This window comes from Podarcis erhardii (assembly GCF_964252035.2).
Source record: "Podarcis erhardii genome assembly, chromosome: 6".
Lineage (NCBI taxonomy): Eukaryota > Metazoa > Chordata > Lepidosauria > Squamata > Lacertidae > Podarcis > Podarcis erhardii.
In genome coordinates, this window is record NC_138510.1 from 24215649 (window position 1) to 24228049 (window position 12401).

Here is a 12401-nt window from a genome sequence, read left to right on the forward strand (position 1 = left end):
GATTCCAGAGCAGCCAGTATCAAATGCTTGGGCCCCATCCGCATTGCACATTTAAAGCAGTATTATTCCACTTTGAAATAGTCGCAATTGTCCACAAAGAATCATGGGAGCTTCAGTTTGCTAAGGGAGCTGAAAGAAGACCCCTATTCCCCACACAGAGCAACAATTACTATCCCAAGAGAAGTAGTATGACCAAGCAGGCAGAGAGCCCCCAGAATGAACAGCTGATCAACAAGTGCTGGCACAGAACTAGCACTAGCTTGTCTTCCAGACCAGAAGTGCAGAGAACTATGATGTGTTGCAAAGTTTTGTGGGGTGAGAAGATGCAATTTAGCCAAAGAGAATTCCCATGCATATAGAGACAGGACATGTCAAAGTCAGCTTAGAAATTCTTGCTCTAGAATACAAGTACCAGCTTGTCAGTGATCTGGAATGCAGGAGGTAAGAAAAACTTCTGCTGTGTCAAGACTCCAGCTATCAAGGTGAAGTGAAAATAAAGGCTTTTAAAAGGCTGGTAAACCAACCAAAGTCAGAAATTGGTACTCATAGCCACTGTGGCCTGTGACAATGATGGATCCAGGAATAACCCCATGCTATACACTTGCTCCTTTCCATCTAGAGCTGGCTGTCTTCAGATATTAAACATCTGTGCCAAAGCATTCTTTGAGTTTTGAGACCTATGAGCTTAAGTAAGGTATTTCAGTTCTCCAACTTTGTTTAGACTACTTACCTTGGGAAGTTCCTTTTGGAAAGCTTGTAGGGAGAGGAGCATAGGGGCTGCAACTGCCCAGTTATAATATCTGCAAGCAAAGAGAGGGGAAGAAATTTCACTCTGCCTATACCCCCATTGATGTGGTAGCAAAGCAGTGAGTTATGGATGTACCAGTGAGGATGCAGCATGAAAAGACATGCATTCAGAACACTCCTACAGACACACCTGGGCTCACTGACACCTTACGGGGTACCCAAACTGTTATACTTCCACAACAGATAGAAAGCTGAAATTTGGCGTGCACTGCCCAAGACAACTCTAAAAATGGCTTATTGGTAAGGTTTTCCTCTGGACAGTGCAACATGAATTCTACCCCATAATTGCAGCCACCCACAAATGCACTACAAGCACTACAAGCCAAGCCCAGCACACCTTATTTTTACTGTTGTCAGTGACAGCGAGCTTATAATGAAGGGCTGTGGGACTTCATACATGTCAGCAAACTTTAGATTGCACAGGGAATATTTTCAGTGCAGACAGAACATAGCAGACACAGCAGAATAAGAGAGGAATGAAAGTCCCACCTTCATCTTTGATGGATGTGGGCTGTGGGAGGCAGATTTCTAAGAATAGCCAATAATTTATCTAGGCTCACCTAATGGAAGCTGGTTAATGTGTGCATGCATGTTTGCACCCGTAAAGCAGTTATTGGGGGCGGGGAGGAGCAGAGCAGAAAGTGCTCTTTCTACTAACTTCTTGCGGATCTGGATCACCAAATTTGGGTCCTCGAGTATTGCTGGGTTCTCCAAAAACTCTTGGTAGGAAACTATGTGCTTCATGAACTTCTCAGCTAGAAATGGAAGGGAGAGAGAAATATATGCCAGTTGGCCAGCAACCCTCCAGCAACTTGCAAAGCTAGTGGTGACTGCTAACTAGAGGATCATGACAAACAAGGAGCCCCTCCCCCTTGCCACAGGCAGGGTGGAGCCACCCTTTCAACTCCAGCATCACGGCAATTTACTGAGACAGTGCTGGGACAGCACTGAGGATGGAGATACACAGGCACACCCGTGAAGCCAATCGGGCACTGTTGACAGTGTCAGGAGGGGGGCTCTTCCCCATCACACCGGCCACTGCTGCCCAGGACTCCCATACAGACACGTCATCATGCTTAGTACTCTTAAGAACTTATCAACACACACAAACTTTTGTTGCTGTTATGCCAGTTATACTGCCATGGTTTCCCGCAAACTAAAGTTTGGGTGAGGGGGACAAGGATGCTTGTTCTCGTGATGGAAGAACAGTTCCCTGGGGAGGGGGACAGACACTTAGACCTAACAAGGTCTGTGGTGTAGATAAAGGTAAAGGTAAAGGTACCCCTGCCCGTACGGGCCACTCTTGACTCTGGGGTTGGTGCGCCCATCTCACTCAAGAGGCCGGGGGCCAGCGCTGTCCGGAGACACTTCTGGGTCACGTGGCCAGAGTGACAAAGCTGCATCTGGCGAGCCAGCGCAGCACACGGAAACACCGTTTACCTTCCCGCTAGTAAGCGGTCCCTATTTATCTACTTGCACCCAGGGGTGCTTTCGAGCTGCTAGGTTGGCAGGCGCTGGGACCGAGCAGCGGGAGCGCACCCCGCCGCGGGGATTCGAACGGCCGACCTTTCGATCGGCAAGCCCTAGGCGCTGAGGCTTTTACCCACAGTGCCACCCGCGTCCCCGTGGTGTAGATATGTTCCCCCAAATTCCCCTTTATTAGGGCTCTCGTTCCACACAAGCATATTTCCATTTTAAGACACAGCCTGGCAAGGAGTCATAGGGCAAATCAACTATGCCACCAGCTGGCCTGCCATTCAATTTCACTTTTCCAGCAGCTTGAAGCGGGTTTTGTTTTTTTTTAGCTCTGCATAACCAGCTGCAAGGAAGGTGGGTGGGTGGGGATGTACCATGCAGAAACAGAGTGTGCCACCCCTGCCTCCTGCAGTCACCACCCTCTCCTAGGAACAAGAACAGTAGTGTGGGGCAGACACTGCTCCCCACTCCAAACCAAAAACCGGGCAACATCAAACTCGGCTGCGGCTCCAATCTGGTGGAATGCTCTGTCACAAGAGACTAGGGCCCTGCGGGACCTGACATCCTTCCGCAGGGCCTGCAAGACAGAGTTGTTCCACCAGGCCTTTGGTCAAGGCGCAGCCTGACTCCCTCCTCTGGCAACCTGCACAGAATCTTGCTTAATCGGTTGCCATTAATTTGATTTTAATTAATTTTTATAATGAAATATTTTTAGAATGTGTGATTATTTGATTGTTTGATTATTTGATTATTGTTAGCCGCCCTGAGCCCAGCTTCGGCTGGGGAGGGCGGGATATAAATAAAATTTATTATTATTATTATAAACACGCCCCCCCCAGTCAACCAAGGAACAAAAAGTCCAAACCAATCTGTTATGATTGGCAGAAGGCCTTAGTGAGTGCAAAGATGTGCCTGAAGGCCTTGTGAGGCACCACATACTAGAATTATTCCCTCTCCTTCAGACCTACCATGAGATAATTCCCCATCATCCCCAAGACCTCCACAGACAGACAGCAGCATGTGAGGCACCCGGCTGCTTTCTGAAGGCTCCGAGAGATTATCTGCGCTGTTGTCAACAGTAGTAGCACCACCACCATGTGGGTGCTCAGAAGAGAAGCTGCCAGGGTCAGATTGTACTTGGCCACTCAGCTCAGCATCACTGACAACAGAAGAACAAAGCATCGATACCATGCAGGCCACTCAGTTACTACATTTCTTTCAACAATTGAACAAAAGTGAGAAAGGAGAAGGCAGCAGGACCCTGGTATTTTAGGAAGTTCTCCCTGGTTTTAATTATTGGGTTGGTAATATTAAGGTTCATTCTTATTTCAGAATGTTGCAGTTACACTCAAGCGCACAGCTTTCTCAAGAGCTGTCAAGCCGCCAACTCAAGAGAGCCACTTTGACCCATTTTGCTGCATCTGTGGGTGCTCCCATTTCAGCCCAGGTATCACACAGGCTTCTGCGCACGTGATACATTCCAACATCATGCGGATGCTGCTTATATGGTATGTAATCACATAATCACAGGGTGGATAAACATCCAATTAATATATATATAAATATTACTCTTGAAAAAAAGAAATGCAAATGCCACGTTTCCCTTAAAGAATAATTTGGCGAATATTAAATGATCAGAATATAAACTTGTTGGTAAAGAGCTGGTTTGCTCATAATGCTAAATCATAGTTTAGCATTATGTGCATGGCCACTGGGGTTCTGCCTTCTCCCTTCCTCTTCCCTCTTGCAGCACAGCCATGAGGAGACTGGAAGCATTTGATACAGTTTGTCATGATGTCCAAAGCAGGGCAAACTACAGTTGGTTTTTAACTATGGTTTGTCCAAACAAGCTAGGGCAGGGGTCAGCAAACTTTTATCTCTCTCCCCCAGCCCTTCCTCTCCCCCTGCTTTCCTACCGCCTCTGCCGCTCTGCCTGCGGTTGGGAGCCGGCAGTGGTGGCAGCGCCTCTCCTTTCCGAGCCAGCATTCCTGAGTGCCAGGCTCCAGCCAAAGCCCCATGACGCACCCGTAATGATGCCCACAGTGCAGCCATGGACGGAAAGGCCAGCAGGAGGGTGATGAGTCTGGGCTGTGCCTCAGCGCGCAGGCGGCGAGTCTTTGGATTGGCTGGCTGCTGGCATCAATCAAAGCCCAGCTCCCTTCCTATGCAGGGCGGGGAGAAGCCAGGAGGGAGGGAGGAAGGAGGTGCTGCTGCTGCTGCTGCTGCTGCTGCTGCTGTGTGTGTGTGTGTGTGTGTGTGTGTGTGTGTAAGGGTGGGGAAGAAATGGCACCCGGGGGGGGGGAAATGGCACAGCCCGAACGATCACACCAATCCAAGCAGCAATTCCAGGACTGTCCGCGTGCCAGATCCAGAGGGCAATTGGGCCTATCTGGCCCACGGACCTTAGTTTGCTGACCCCTGAGCTAGGATCATTAATGTTTTTTAAAAAAGAATTACATCCATGAGTTGGCACAAGACACTGTGCTACCTGAGTTGGGCGGGCCTCCCCTCCACCATAGTTTAGACCCCACACATAAACTGCTTTTGCCTCATGGCTTCCTGAGCTTGTTCTAAGAAAAGGGCCTTTCCTCAGAGGGAGGCACAGAGATAAGGCAGCATGGGACAGCTCCAGCATCACAGCTTTCTGCAATGGCAGGCAATAATGGTCAACTTACACCATGTGGCTCTCTGTGACTTATATTAGAGCTGACTCTCATGCAAATGAATAAAAATTATTTTGCAAACTTTTTTTTATTTAAGAAGGTTAAGATACCTTTTAAAGCGTTTCCAAAATTGCTTAGGAGAGGATGCTTTCTACTTGGTCTGGACACTATCCAATAAAATGTCCAAGACAGATGCAGCAGAATATACATATTTAGTGCTGGTCATGTTTGGTGGAGTCTTCTTTCAATTTTCCAAGAGAATAGTTTTAAGATACGTTAATTTCATTAGGAAACATGGTGAAGAACATACAGAAATGAATATACCAACTCAGGCATGACAGCTTGATGATGCAATAGCCGTCAAGCATCTTGAAAACAGGCTTCTTCATACATCCTTGCATATACTACGCAAGAATTATTGAACGAATCATGCTTCATACCTTTTAGGGAAATAAAGTGCTATTTGCTCTGCATCCAGGTTTGAGAGGTCCTCCAAGTAAATATCTGTGGGTCCCAGATGAGAGCTTCTCCTCATGGAACCTGATCCAAAAAGAATTATCATTTCAATAAGGAGACCTTGCTCAACAGCCATTTCTGCAATCATTCCCTCTAACAGCGGACTTTAGTGGTCAGAGCCTATCATTTAGGAACCAAAATGGGTGATCCAGAAATAAGTCAAGTGGTTTGTACATACTTCAGGGACTACCTAGATATGCAAAAAATTGTAAATTGAGAGAAATACTTTTTTTTAGTCCACAAAACAGATGAACAAGCCGCTATCCAGTTTCTTCATTGTTTCTGTGGATAGCTCACTAGCAGCTTACAATAGACTGGAGTTGAGCATTCAGGTTAAGGGAGGGAGGAGAAATGCACACCATTGTTTTTCTTTAAAAAAGCAAAAGTTCCCCTCCAGAACATTACACACAAAGAAAGCTATATGGTGGCAGAGTTAGTCCCAAGCTGTACTCAGTGATATAGCACAGCAGGGGACAGTTTTAGGAGCAGGAACAACAACAACAAAAAGTCCTGTCTGTGAACTTCAGGTAGAACTATGAACCTTTTGTTTCAGGCTAGCTGGAGCCATAAACAGAAACACTCTTTTAGGGGGTGGGGATAAGCTGCAACATTTTGTCGTAGCTCCCATTTTGCACACATTTTACATGTCTTCAAACTTGTCTTACCCCTTCTTTTCTCCTGTTTCAACTCTGGGCTGCTGCAGGGCTCTGGGCTTGTCAAAATAGCTTTCCTTAAGGATGGCATTTCCACATCCAAAACTGGTTCAATAATCTCCTCAACTGATGCTATTCCTTCATTCTCTGCAGCAGTTGCTAGGACTTGCATATCACTTGAAAGGCCGGGAGTAGTGCCAATGGGTTGAATGGAAGAACGGGTCTCTTCAATCACTGGGAGGCCATTTCCAGAAGGAAAGACAGGTGTCGGCCTAACTACAGGAGCAGCAGGAGAACACGATGCTTCGTCAGAGTCTTCCATGTCGAGGTCACTTTCTGAGTCTGGTGTAATGGCAGCAAAGTGAGTCGTCTCACCTACAGGAATGGTCGCTACTGGAGTAATGGCTGTCATGGAGACACTTGTGGCAGACTTTGCTGCTTCTACTCTGTCAGATTTGCTCACCTTAAAGGAGGAGAAATGTCTTGAGTTTGGATCACAAAACAGCACAAAAAGAGGAAATGTAGGATTGTTTTTAGAGGCTAGATATGTGACTGACAAATTATTTCTATGGCTTCCACAAGTGGGGGGGGGTAGGTGTAGGTTGGGATTTTTTGTTTGTAATAATAAAAAACAGTGTGCATAATCAATTTATGACATTTCAAAACAGATAACTCTTACTAGAACTCAAACAAAGGAGGACCCAAGGATATTAGAATATCTGAATAGCCACAGTGGAAGGAAAATGAGAAATTTATTCATCTCTAATAACCATCAGAAATAAGGGACTCCTGAGGAATAATCATGTGGTTTGCAAAAAAACACACACAATCAAAAGTGCATTCATTGCAAATGGTACCGTTTTGCTTAGATCACTTTGTAATAGAAGTCTTTTGAAGAATACCTCTTTTCCACTAAAAAGGTAAAGGTAAAGTTACCCCTGCCCGTACGGGCCAGTCGTGTCCGACTCTAGGGTTGTGCGCCCATCTCACTTAAGAGGCCGGGGACCAGCGCTGTCCGGAGACACTTTCGGGTCACGTGGCCAGCATGACGAAGCTGCTCTGGCGAGTCAGCACCAGCGCAGCACACGGAAATGCCATTTACCTTCTCGCTGAAGAAGTACCTATTTATCTACTTGCACTTAAGGGTGCTTTCGAACTGCTAGGTGGGCAGGAGCTGGGACCGAAAGACGGGAGCTCACCCCGCCATGGGGATTCAAACCGCCGACCATGCAATCGGCAAGCCCTAGGCGCTGAGGTTTTATCCACAGCACCACCCGCGTCCCACAGCACTTCCACTACATCAAAGTAAATACTGCATGCACAAAGCAGAGGGGCCCAAAAGGCACTCAAAGCATCTAAATATTGTTTCTAGAGTAGGAATTACACCTTCCCAGTTTGGCAAGGGCAATTTAGTTAGAAACAATATAGCTAATGCTAAAAGTAGCATATCAAATACACAAAGTAGCGCGCACCAGAGTTCCCTTTCGAACCACACTCACCTCAGGCAACCTTCCCCATGACCACTGCATGTGTGATTCAGAGCAAAGTGGCATTTCAGGATTTCGCATCTCCAATTCAGAGTCACTTTTCGGGGCTGATGCGCAGTTTGGAGGAAGGCTGTAAAAAGAAGATAAAAGCTGAAATATACTCAGAGTCGCAAAGTGATTTCATGCTCTTTATTCAGCTCATAGTGGTGAGGAGGAATGAATGAATGTCCCCTCAAAGTATCTGCTTTATATACATTATTTACACAGTGGACTGCACATGATTGGCTAATTCCGGAATTCTACTGTAAGCCAATCAGGTTGTGGATTCACTTCTATCTGGAGCATGATTGGGTGGTTCCTGCCAACCAATCATATTGTTGCATTGTTCTAGGACCAATCAGACTGCTGCATTCTGAATCCTATTGTTCTAGGACCAATCAGACTGCTGCAGTTTGGATCCTATTCAACTCAGTACATAACAAAAGCAAACACTTTTTACTAGCTGTTATGGAGAAGCCTACTGGGACGGGGCATCAGGCAAAAGGAAAAAGGGCTTAGCCCAAGGCATTTCTTGTCAAAAGCAGTTCTCCTGACCTGAAACTCATCAGGATAACATAAGGAGAGCCAGCAGGATCAGGCCAACAGTCCATCTCACCCAGCATCCTGCACTTGCAGTAGCTACAGGGCTATGTTTAACCAGGGGTGCCGAATGTATACCGGTCCTTCTCAATTGGCAGCAGTGAGAAGCAATGGAGTGAAAGTCCCTCTCCCCCCCCCCATCGCTTTGTTACTCCGTAGCGTCAAATATTCCCAATGAGTCAGGAAAGAAAAGCAGTTTTTTCTGCTGCGTCATTGTTACAGGTGAGTGATCCCCCCCCCAAAAAAAGCTCAACAAGTTTGAGTTCGCCCCCCCTAAAAAGGGTCAACAACTTTGGCTTCCCCAAAAAGCTCAATAAAAGTTAATAAGGGGGTGGCTAAACTAAATTTGGGACGCGGGTGGCGTTGTGGGTTAAACCACAGAGCCTAGGACTTCCCGATCAGAAGGCTGGTGGTTCGAATCCCCGTGAGGGGGTAGAAGAAGAAGAAGAAGAGTTTGGATTTGATATCCCGCCTTTCACTCCCCTTCAGGAGTCTCAAAGCGGCTAACATTCTCCTTTCCCTTCCTTCCCCTCAACAAACACTCTGTGAGGTGAGTGGGGCTGAGAGACTTCACAGAAGTGTGACTGGCCCAAGGTCACCCAGCAGCTGCATGTGGAGGAGTGGAGACGCGAACCCGGTTCCCCAGATTAGGAGACTACCGCTCTTAACCACTACATCACACTGGGTGTGCTCCCGTTGTTCAGTCCCTGCTCCTGCCAACTTAGCAGTTCAAAAGCACGTCAAAGTGCAAGCAGATAAATAGGTACCGCTCCAGTGGGAAGGTAAACGGCGTTTCCGTGTGCTGCCCTGGTTCGCCAGAAGCGGCTTAGTCACACTGGCTCCCTCGGCCAACAAAGCGAGATGAGCGCCGCAACCCCAGAGTCGGTCACGACTGGACCTAATGGTCAGGGGCCCCTTTACCTTTTAAACTAAATTTGGGGGCACTGGGTGGATCTTTGCACCCCAGCAGCACATATGTTAAAGACTGCCCTGAGTAGCTAACCATTACTGCCTTTGACCGTGGAAGCATAGCATAGTCATTGTGGCTAGAGAGATGTATCCTCCTTGAATTTATCTAACCCTCTTTTAAAGCTATCCAAGTTAGTGGCCATCAGTACCTCTTGTGGGAGTGTATAACATTTGGACTCCCATGCTTCTGGCCAGGCTAATGGAATATCTCACTCTACCACCAAAAAGCTTTTTCACATGTGCTCAAGGGGCTGTATTAACATGTGGGCTTTTGGACCTTTCTTTTTTAAACAGTTTAGCATCACATACTGACCTCTGTAGGGGAGCTAGCTCTCCATCAGAATAGGGATAAGCTTCTTTAGGTTGCAGAGCTCCAGCTCCTTCATTCTGAGTGTCAGTGAACGAGTAATACATTGTGTTGCTGGTAAGGAACATTACAAGGAAAATTAGGTACAATGACAAATAAATAGTTCTTAACCAAGTGTCTCCATAGGCCCTATTTGCACAGCTCTGTTTTACATTGACTTAACATTACTCCCACGGCAGACTGCAAACTCAGAGCATGTCATCTGCAAGTTTCTTGCATGTATTTCTTCTATGCAGCCATGACATGGGAAGTTCATGTTTTGCTTTCAAGCCACATTTCCAGTCCTCCAAATAATTACAGTGGTACCTCGGGTTAAGTACTTAATTTGTTCCGGAGGTTCGTTCTTAACCTGAAACTGTTCTTAACCTGAAGCACCACTTTAGCTAATGGGGCCTCCTGCTGCTGCGCCACCGCAGAACAATTTCTGTTCTCATCCTGAAGCAAAGTTCTTAACCTATTAACCGTTCTTAACCGTACTATTTCTCGGTTAGCGGAGTCTGTAACCTGAAGCGTATGTAACCTGAAGTGTATGTAACCTGAAGTGTATGTAACCCAAGGTGCCACTGTATGGGGAATTTGGATAGACCTGTAAAACAAAACCACATACCCTGTTATAGTTTCTTGACATTAATTTTGGATGATCACCCAGTAAAAAAGCACTGGTTATAATCAATTTTGTGCTGAGAGAGCACTTTCTCAGGTTACCCCTTATATACTGGCATTGCAGGGCTGTGCCACTCCGTTTCACTGTAATTTCCTAAAAAAGGGTGCATCTGCCCCACCTGACCTCTGACTATTAAGGAGCTTTAAACAGTCGTCTAGCCCAGTAAATGCTCTCCTGGCCAACCCCGGAACTCCCAGCAGCAAAACAGCAAAACAACAAAATGTATTGCACAGCTGCAAAGCTGGTGCAAATATCAATGATGGCTGGCATTTGCAGTAATTGAACACATGATGGCAATCCAAGTTTTGGTTACAACCTACTTACTTGGAAGTCAACAGCTTCCGCTTCTCCTCCAGAGATTTCTCACTTTCAGTCCCTCCTTCTTCTTCTTCTGAAGTGGAGTCTCCCAGTGACTCCCTCTTCTTTGGTTTCTTCTTGCGCCATCTTTTCTTGCGAAGGGCTGTTTCTGAGCCCAAGACTTCAGGGTTTCCATGCAAGCTGGACGATCTGGATACAGGCTCTGCATTTTTCTCCAGTGGGATGGGAGATGTGCACATGGAAGTGGGGATGCTCTCCTGGAACAAGGGGAGGGGCGCACACAAAAATGCTCAACCTCTGACCCAAGTTAGGAGCTGATTAATCTATAAAGCAGAAACGGGGAACCTGTGACTCTCAATGTTGTAGAACTTCACTCCCCATCAACCCCAGTCAGGAGTGGTGGGAGTTGTAGTTCAACAGCATCTGGAGGGCCACAGGTTCCTTGTGGCTACTATAAAACCAGGCAAATCAATACCTGGAATGGCAAACAGAAGAAGAGTACACTGTGGCCTCTGCAACTGGTCAGGAGAGAAAGGAATGCTGGCAGGTTGAACCCCCTCCCTCTTAGGAAAACAACATCACAGCAAGGGGAAGAACAGCCTGGCTCCATGCCTCATCAGCCAATGAAAGAATAGCTGTAGGGAGCCTTCTCCCCCACTCCTCCCCACCAGAAAGAACATTTGTCTTTAATGGTATGTTGCTCTGAGGCTATGCAGTAGAAATGAACACCACTCAGGATCCCCTATATTGACTTGAGGAGTAAGGGCTATTGATGTTAATCTGGTATTGCAATCTCTTGTAATATCATTGAATGCTAGGTATAAATCCACAGAAACAAACAAAGATAAACCTTGGATAAAATTGTAAATTTATGTGTTAGGGCTCATCCTGACTTTCTTTTGTGCTGTGCTTTCCAGTGCTTTTCCAAGCGCACAAAGGTCCGTATACAGTGGTGCCCCGCAAGACGAATGCCTCGCAAGACGGAAAACCCGCAAGACGAAAGGGTTTTCCATTTGTGAGTTGCTTCGCAAGACGAATTTCCCTATGGGCTTGCCTTCGCTGCCGCCCGCCAGCATTTTAAAAAACCCCGGGACAGCGGAGGACTTCTCCGCTGTCCGGGGCGATCTTAAAATGCTGGCGGGCGGCAGCGCTGCCACCCGCCAGCATTTTAAAAAATCCCGGGACAGCGGAGAAGTCCTCTGCTGTCCCGGGGTTTTTTAAAATGCTGGGGGTGGGAAGAAAAGCCCTTGTCCCCCCCCCAGCCTTCAGAAGAGGTCGGGGGACAGACTGTCCCCGGACCTGGTCTGAAGGCGGTTTCCATAGGAACGCATTGATTGATTTTCAATGCATTCCTATGGGAAACCGTGCTTCGCAAGACGAAAAACTCGCAAGACGAAAAAACTTGCGGAACAAATTAATTTCGTCTTGCGAGGCACCACTGTAGTTAAAGCTATGGTTTTCCCAGTGGTGATGTATGGAAGTGAGAGCTGGACCATAAAGAAGGCCAATCGCCAAAGAATTGATGTTGTGGTTCGAGGACTCGATCCCCGCTTTGTGGAATAAAGACACACGGAAGCAGTGTATAAGGTTAATGGGCAAGAAAAGGCCACAACTTCATTGATTACAGCAAGTGAGAAGGTATTGGCTTAGGCATTGGACCATGAAAGATTGACTCCACCCACTCGGAGAGGGGTGAGTCTAAAGAGGGGTTATTCACCAGTAGGAGGAGCCTGTTGATGCTAATACAACTATAAGCTCTCCCCTGATGTCACCGAGAGTTGTGCCATGGCCCCCTGCCACACAGGCATCAGACAGGATCCACGACCGACGGATTCCTTTAAC

At 46.9% G+C, this 12401-nt stretch overlaps 2 protein-coding genes across 4 annotated transcripts in view; both read right to left on the minus strand.

Annotated features, from left to right (window-relative positions):
- The window catches only part of MANBAL (mannosidase beta like), a 353967-nt gene that overhangs the window by 263319 nt on the left and 78247 nt on the right, over positions 1–12401 (minus strand). The gene's annotated exons all lie outside the window — the stretch shown is intronic.
- The window catches only part of LPIN3 (lipin 3), a 39781-nt gene that overhangs the window by 10332 nt on the left and 17048 nt on the right, over positions 1–12401 (minus strand). For 2 of the 3 annotated variants that reach the window (XM_081867618.1, XM_081867619.1), the window contains exons 4-11: positions 10566–10816; positions 9524–9631; positions 7615–7732; positions 6128–6578; positions 5387–5486; positions 3252–3442; positions 1466–1562; positions 731–800 (exon numbers count right to left, since the gene is read on the minus strand). In XM_081867618.1, the coding sequence (XP_081723744.1) occupies positions 731–800; positions 1466–1562; positions 3252–3442; positions 5387–5486; positions 6128–6578; positions 7615–7732; positions 9524–9631; positions 10566–10816 (1386 nt within the window). The remainder of the gene's footprint in view (positions 1–730; positions 801–1465; positions 1563–3251; positions 3443–5386; positions 5487–6127; positions 6579–7614; positions 7733–9523; positions 9632–10565; positions 10817–12401) is intronic. The other variant, XM_081867620.1, reaches the window with a different exon arrangement.